Raw genomic sequence first — 8,324 nt, forward strand, 5'->3', positions numbered from 1 at the left:
CTCTCTCCTCTCTCCTCCTCCTCCTCCTCTCTCTCTCTCTCTCTCTCTCTCTCTCTCTCTCTCTCTCTCTCTCTCTCTCTAATATATGTTCAATCATTAATTGTACTGATTATTACACAATCATATGGTCTTATAGTATAACTACTCCAAAATGTAATTAAATAAAGTCTGATATAAAAATTTGTAATAAATATTTGGTTGAAGATTTCTAAATAGAAAATCAAATTACTGGGAAATATGAATTACGTAAAATATTTAAATTTGTGCAATAAGTTTCAAGAAATTTTACTGCATAATCTATATTAGATTAACAATGATTGTATAAAAGACAAGATCTCGATAAAATTACATCTATATACATAGATAAAAATTATGTACGTAATAAAATAAAATTTATTCATAGTAGGTAGCGTAAAGAAACCTCAATTAACAAGAATACAATCTTATCAGAAAAATTCTAAGCGTATCATAGTCATGTTACTCGTGTTGCGCTTCGGAGAAATTATGCGATCGCTAAATATGTATTTCCAAGTTGGAAGTCTGACCTTGAGTACACTCGCATGTCATAACATCGTCATGCATATATCGTCTTGAATCTCGGCTATCGCGAAATCACTTTCCTTCGGCAGTTTAAATCGACTAGAGCCGACTCGACTAAATCTATGCAGACTCGTGTTTCTCTTAGCGTCGTTCAAATCTTCGATAGCATTAGCAATAACGCGGAAGCCGTATCATGTTCAGCGAATCCGCGTGTCGACATCGAACGGTATTACTGTCTATTGTCTGTGTTGAAGCACGGAATATCATGAACTACTATCGACCGTAGACATATATAAAGAAACCTCTAAACATATCCTCGCATGACAAAAGTCGCTTTGTAGTCGCGAGACAATTCGCAAATCCGAATCGGATCTATTTAGAAAAAAAGAATATACGTTCCCGCGTGTATACGACATTTGCGTCCCGCTATCATCAGACGTTATCACTGCCCGTGTATAAAGTCAATAAAAAATCCAGCGGTTTGAGCCGGCGATGCCCGTGAATCTCGATGACGAAGCGTGTCGGAATCTAAGACGACGTTCAATTTTTCAGCCGAGTTTGACATTTTTGGCAGACCATGACAGACGTGACACGCGGCACGCGGGAATATTTAATGATAATGCGAAAAAACGATGGCTGCGAAAAAGAGATTCTGAGAGCGATAATGCGGGATGCGAGAAAAGACCATGGACAGAAGATGGAAAGAGAGAAATCGTGTGGCGACGAGAAGCAGCCGGCAAAAGACGTGTCAGCCGGGACAGCATCAATGGATTCTAAAAACGCGGAAACAGCAAACAGAAAAACCATCGTCGAGCGAAAGAACGAGCCGTTTTTCCCTCACCCGAGCCTCTTCCGTTACTTTTTCTTTTCTTTCTTCTTCCTTCCTTCACCCTCGTTCTTCCTCTCTCATCTCACCTGATAGAAAGATGCCCAACCGTTCCTGGAGTTGACCTCGTGGTACACAGTTTCGACGTTCATCACACTCCTATCAATCTCCTCGCCACTAGTCATCCTGGCGTCAGCTCGCCGCTTTTTGGATCTAGTAGGAAATATGAAACACACGTACGACACACGCCAAGCACGCACTCGCGAGGAGGCTGGGCTCGCACGCGTACACAACAGACGATCTCGAGTCTCGCTTTCCTGCTACTCGACTCCCAGTCACTAGGAATCAACGTGTCATGTGCCGATTTTCTCTCATTAACGAATAGTGGCTTTCACTGTCGAATCATAGGAAGAACATGGAAAGATGACGACGGCGAAGAGTCGCGCGCAGCGATTGTACGAAAGACACGCACTTACGCACGTAACCTATGGTCTGCAAGATCTGTTGCGGCAAGGCGCGCACACTGCGCATGACTGCGCAATGCGCCCACTCGCGGCGCAAATGGCGGCAACGGCACTGACGGCAAGGCATAAAACTGCGCACGCGCTGCCAACCGACTGTCCCTAGTGAAGACATACAGTGAACTACAGATGGCACTTAACTTGTTTAAAATGGCTCTGAGGATGAAGCATTTGAATCGTGGTATTCGAATCGTTGATATTTTATGATATAGTATAAGGTATTTATACTCGTATTCATAATCAGGTCTTATATTTAAGGCTTTCTTAAATTTTTTTTTTATTTTTAATACCCAATAAAATAATTCGTAGAGCATCTGAAAATAAATTTAAAGAAGTCTTAAATATAAGACTTGACTCTGAATTAATAGGCATTAATTTATTCTTTAATTTGCACTGAGGAATTACACAATAAATCTGGGGCCTGATTCTTAAAAAGTATCTCGTATGAAAAACTAGGAAAATCTATAGTATACATAATGTATATTATAGTGTATCTATACATTTTCATATGCGATATTTTTCAAGAATCCAAGTTCTGTTCGCGTTGCATCTTTTGCATTCAGTATCTTCGCTCTCTCTTTTCAACACCAAAGTATATTTATCTCATTTGAGATACAAAAATTTTTGAGAATTTTAAGCAACGCAAATAGAGCTATTATTGGGAATAATTTTTCGTTCTTTTTTACATTGTGTATTTTTCTTGTGTTAATTTTTATGTTTATTCTTCTTAGAGTGATTTGTCTACATTTTTTCAGAGAATGTCATTTCAAGTCATACATGCGACTTGGACCGATTAAACGATGATTTCACTTCTCAATGCCATAATTATTCATCTTACATCATCTTTTTGTATAATTTTGAGACTCTTTGATTAATCATGTAAATATTAACAATTTATATTATTATGTTGTTAATATGGATAAAATGATTAATATGAATTAATAGAAATAAAATTTGAAGAAAATAATAGTAGATTCTGGATAGTTCAGTATCTATAAAAACGGAAAACTTAGCAAATCCTATATCCTCATATATCTAAATGAAAGGATAAAGTATTCTATTGTTATTGAAGGAATCTATTTGTTAAAACATTATGTGAATACAGTTTTACACGTGGAGTATTTTACTGAAAACGTTATTTTGTTTTCTAAATACAATTCTTAAAAAAAATATGACAATGTAATTCTTTAAAGAGGTAGTTGTTTGTTTCCTAAGTTTCTAATAATATATTAAATTAATTTAAAATTAAAATATTAAATGTAATTAGTTAAATTAATAATTATATATACAAAACTTCATAAAATATACTGCTTACAGTAAATCTTAGATATTGAAAGAAAAATAAATTGTTACATAAATATTTAATCACCAGTTTCTTATAAATTTTAATTTTCTTTCCGAATTTTTGAAATATTTTTATCCTCTTTGTTGTTTGTGCCTTTATCATCTGTGCTTTTTCTTTTATTTGAAACTGCTGATCCTTTCTGCAGCCAAGAAGTCATAAAAGATGCTTGACCAATCTCCCTATATAATAATAATAAATTAATAATTTACTTAATTTAACTGTCATAATAGATAACGGTAAATAATATACAAATTTTTATAATATATGGTTTTACAAAGCAATAAAGTGTTTACTTTTAGCTTTATAAATTTCTATTTACTTTGGTTTTATTTTTTTTCTACACTCAATAGTTTTATTGAGTCCATTATTGACAATCACAGATACCGGATGCCAGTTTAGTGCAGTTTCTTGTAATACCATGTCATTTAATGTTTTAATTGCCGCGTCTGTCGATAAATATTTACTTAACCATACCTAGAAAAAAATTACATAAGATAATAATAAACTTGTATTTTTCTACGAATTATACATAATATTATGTAAACACTTACTTGACATTCTTCCTCGTTGCTTAGACATACTGGCATACGGTCATGTAGCCAAGACAATACTTTGTTACTGTCTCTTGTAATAACGGAGCAGCTATGTATAATGTTCCCCTAAGATATAATAACTAAATAATATCTTATACATATCTGATAAAATTGTTGTAGGAATCAAATAGGAAAAAAACAGATATATAATACCTCTTCAGTTTTATATACTCCAAATATCCCAGCCAGTTTTAATACATTGAAACCTTTCCATCCACCTGTCTCAGAAAATTCATTACTCCATGTTGTAGGATCATCTGCTTTTATCTCTTTGTCTTGAGTTGCATATATGTAGTACGGTTGCTTCTGAATTTTGCTATCTGTACCAGGCTTCCATTCATAGAAGCCTTCACAGATCACGATACATCTTTGTTGTTTTTGCAATGATGGAGAATATACCGTTGAGGAATGTATGTTTTCCAAACGACTGTTGTGAGTAGCTATCTTATTTGGACGTTTCTTATAATCCCCCTGGAAAATTGATAATCAAATAATTTATATAAATTAACTTAAACCATGTAATATATTTTAAAAATTAATTAATTTTAATCATATTGGGTTGTCCGGAAAGTTCGTGCCGATTTTGAAGGAAAATTGAAACGTAGAAGAATTAAATTTTTAATTTCATTTATTAAATTTAAATCTTTTGCGGCATGAACTTTCTGGACCCAATATGATTAAAATTAATCAATTTTTAACTTAAACATAAAATGACAAGATTGCAAGTAACAAATGTCATATCTATAAATTTATATTATAACTCGCCTGATACCAAGGTGGAATCATCCCCCATGTCATAGCACAAAGAACTCTTTCCTCTTTTTCTTCTTCAAAATGTGAACCAGATACTATACAAGGCAAGATGTCTCGTGGGCACATATTATATGATGGATCATATTTTAATTTAGTTTTAACCCATGCCAATTTACGTTGTTTACCATTGGCATCCTTATATCCACATGCGCAACACAAAGTTTCAGGATCCAATGAGCTATAAATTACAATATATTTTATGAAATATTTATATAAATTAGAAAGTTTTGACATTATTACATATCAGTGGATAAGGATGTACAGTGTGAATTTCAACATTTAGTTTTATTAAACTGATATAAATAAAGTACATTTATATAGTTACAACGTAACCATGAAAAAGTTGTAATAATATATTGATTTTTCATTTATTATGTATGTTATGTAGTAATTAAGATAATTAATAATAAAATAATGATAAAACTATTTACCAACAAATTCGACCACACATTTTCCTTAATTTTTTTCACGTCCTATACGTTTGTACACATTCATTCGTACTTCATAAATTGTAGATCACTCATTACAATACTACACAATATTACCAACTGGATATTTATCTTTGTCACTAGACATAAAATTCTGTTAGTTTTCTAATTATTTCTAAAATCACTATCACTGATTACATTATTATTTTTTTATTCCTTTATAGACGAGTATTATGAAATCCATATGATTTAGAATATATATAAACGTGGTTCTCCAAATGAAAAAAATATGTATAACAAAAATTGTATAAGTAATGAATTAAGACTGTATTTCTTTGAAGTTCTTTCAATTATTAATTATCTATTTTTATATTAAATTATTATAATCTTTTAAATGTTACCAAATTTCAAATCAATATTTAATTATTTCTGATTTTAATTTTGTTTCGTTCTTTTTTATATCCTAATAAAATTAATTTATGAAATTTTATAATATTCAACAAATAGAAAACTCATCTTATTTTTTTAAAAATACAAAAAATTATTTATAAATAAAAATTGCAAATTTGCGAATAGCGAATTAATTAATATGCTGATAATAATTTTGTATTTTTTATAAAATAATGTATCAATTAATATCTTTTGTTTCTTATTAGCATATAAAATTATTGTCCACTAAACTAAATAACGTAGTAAATAGAGATCTTGAGATGAAAATGTAGTAAAATATACATCCTTTAAAAAAATACAATTGTTGTTAATTATCTATTATTAAAAACACACAGTAGTATAGTTTTAAAACAGTGAATTATATTATATGTATATAAATAATAATCATTAATTACCTTATTTGCGTGTTATAACTGAAATCGTACTTTTGAATTGAGAATTTAGTGTATATGATTTAGGGGAAGTTTCAAAATATTAGTTGGAACTTATGTGTTTCAATAAAAGAAAATTTAATAAAAATATATTAAATATGATTAAGAAATTATAACAATTTATATCAAATTTGATAGTTTGTTATTGTATAAAAATATACAAGAGTAATAATATAAGCAATATTTACAGTTTAACTACAGTTATCATTCTCTCCCAGTAAGAAATGACAATGGAATGATATCGAATTGACGTCGATTCGACATCGATTCCATTTCTCACTGGGCTATAATTTATGTGTATGTAAAAAATTCAGGAATATGAATAAATAATTTAAAATTAGATAGATAATCCGATTGAATAGGATAATTTGAATTCTAAACATTTTTAAATGAAGTTTTAACAATAAATTAGGTGATGTCGATTGGTTGAAAACTATATTCGCATATAGTTTAGCATTTATTTTTAGAAAACAGCAATGGGTTTTTTAGCGAGACATATTTATTTAAAATTAACTTGTTCGACTAAAACTTTAAAAAAATACTGTAATACTGCGGATTCAAAATCCATATGATCTTAATTTTAACACAAATGTTAATTTTCATGGGGCAAGTGCAGTCTGCATGTGCATGATTAATTAATGAGATAATCCGAAGTCTCGCCTTGCAGGTATGGTGTCATACCAGCGTCAGCGTTAAAAATGGACCACATGCAATAATCATTAATCGAAATAGGATTTTACTGTTTCTGTCTGTCACGGTTTTTACGTGCATCTTTTTCTTAGATGAATTTAAGGGACCGGTTTTGTCCTCAGAATGGATCCATTTTTTTCCTTCAAAAAGCCGATACTGAAAGATTTGGTATGCGAAACACAAAGATATGTTTCTCGCAGGTTTTTCTCTAAGAATTCAATTTGTTGTCCGATCAAGCCAAGTCATTAAATCAAAAATAAATCTTCAAGAAATTTTTAATGATTCTTAAGGATTTGAAAAGTCGATTTATCACAATAAGAAACTTATATTAATATTTAATTTTATTTTTAGATATAAAGTTGAAAACGTTAATAACAATTATTATAATTAATAACAATTATTTTCATATAGATGTGCATTTGAATTTTTTAAAATATTTTATGAGTATTTGATTTAAATTATCCGTGATGGAGTTAATCACGAATTAATCCTCTCGTAAAGAGATTTCGTTCAACGCAGATTTTTTATTGACTCAAAGAAAAGCTATGTCCTCTTTTAAATGAGACCTCTTTAGAATGCGCCAGGGACTAATTTTTAACTCTCAAATAATGATCATTTGTATATAAAATAAAGGATTTCTCCTTTGCTCGTGAGTATTAGTTCGGTTGTGCTTCGGATTGCCAGACGGCTTGTTGAACTGCAGTTACTAATTTACTATGCTAATGAGTTGTGCGAAAAAGTTCTCGTTCTTGTCAGTGACCTCTTATTGCGAAATATGATGTCAGAAAAACCGCACGATATAAGTATCTTTCGACGAAATCCATCGTGTCATGTATTACTCATTCAACTCAATGAGGAAACGAAGAGAAAAGAGAAAAAAATTCTTCTGTAATAATTTTGTGAAAAAGAATTGAGTAGACATGACTCACTTGGATTTATATAATACTAAATAAATTTTTTTAAATGAAAAAGTATTTATACATTTGATACAAATGCTTTCTTTTTATGTTAAATATTTGATTTCAACTTTAAATGAAAAATAATAATATTAAAATAAAAATAATAATTTTAATTGTCTAAAATAATAATTTTAATTGTCTAAATATAATTAACTAATAATTATAATATAATCCTGTTATGACTAATGAATGTTTTTATTGAAAGAGAATAAAATATACTTTGCATTTACATATGAATGATTTATCAAAAATAAAATAATATTTTCTTAACCATCCGCTATTGAAGACTCAATTCTAGATTGAATAGAAAAGTTTAGACTAGAATATGTTTGAAGAATATCTTGTAAACATCTTATAATCGTTATCGTCATTGTGTTACAATCGTAAGAAAGAAATTGAGAAAGTTACAAATGTAAAATCGAATATCAGCAGAGTAACAAATATTTGGAAATGGGCAAGATAGAATGACGAAGAACTGCTCAAGGTAGACAGGAATCAGTGGATAGATCCCCTTCTTCTTGACCCTTTTATTACTTTCCATTAGTTCTTTCATCAGACCTGAATCATCCAGTGACGTGAAAGTATCAACAGTGGTGCTCAGTTCTAAAAAAGAATTTTGATTAATATTGATAAATAATTAATACATTATGCTAAACACATTTAAATATATGTTATTTCTATACAAAGATTTTATATATATATATATATATATATATATATATATATAT

At 30.0% G+C, this 8,324-nt stretch overlaps 2 protein-coding genes across 2 annotated transcripts in view; both read right to left on the bottom strand.

Annotated features, from left to right (window-relative positions):
• The window catches only part of LOC105620650 (tyrosine-protein phosphatase non-receptor type 1), a 17,399-nt gene extending 15,848 nt beyond the window's left edge, over positions 1 to 1,551 (bottom strand). The window contains exon 1 of the mRNA XM_012202143.1: positions 1,456 to 1,551. Coding sequence (XP_012057533.1) covers positions 1,456 to 1,551 — 96 coding nt within the window. The remainder of the gene's footprint in view (positions 1 to 1,455) is intronic.
• A 1,721-nt stretch (positions 1,552 to 3,272) lies between these two features.
• LOC105620660 (embryonic stem cell-specific 5-hydroxymethylcytosine-binding protein) lies at positions 3,273 to 5,089 on the bottom strand. Its single transcript, XM_012202153.1, has 6 exons — positions 5,070 to 5,089; positions 4,591 to 4,816; positions 3,979 to 4,296; positions 3,784 to 3,891; positions 3,552 to 3,706; positions 3,273 to 3,411 (listed from the first exon to the last, which is right to left on the bottom strand). Exons 1-6 carry the CDS (start codon positions 5,087 to 5,089, stop codon positions 3,273 to 3,275), a joined length of 966 nt encoding a protein of 321 aa, XP_012057543.1.
• Between the last annotated feature and the right edge of the window lie 3,235 nt (positions 5,090 to 8,324).

Source organism: Atta cephalotes, assembly GCF_000143395.1.
Source record: "Atta cephalotes unplaced genomic scaffold scaffold00002, whole genome shotgun sequence".
NCBI lineage: Eukaryota > Metazoa > Arthropoda > Insecta > Hymenoptera > Formicidae > Atta > Atta cephalotes.

Coding starts and splice junctions, on each gene's coding strand:
- LOC105620660 (XM_012202153.1), bottom strand. CDS start 5,089: ATGTGTGGTCGAATTTGTTG. Junction 4,817..5,069: donor ATGTGTGGTCGAATTTGTTG/GTAAATAGTTTT, acceptor TGTAATTTATAG/CTCATTGGATCCTGAAACTT. Junction 3,707..3,783: donor GCAACGAGGAAGAATGTCAA/GTAAGTGTTTAC, acceptor ATTTTTTTCTAG/GTATGGTTAAGTAAATATTT.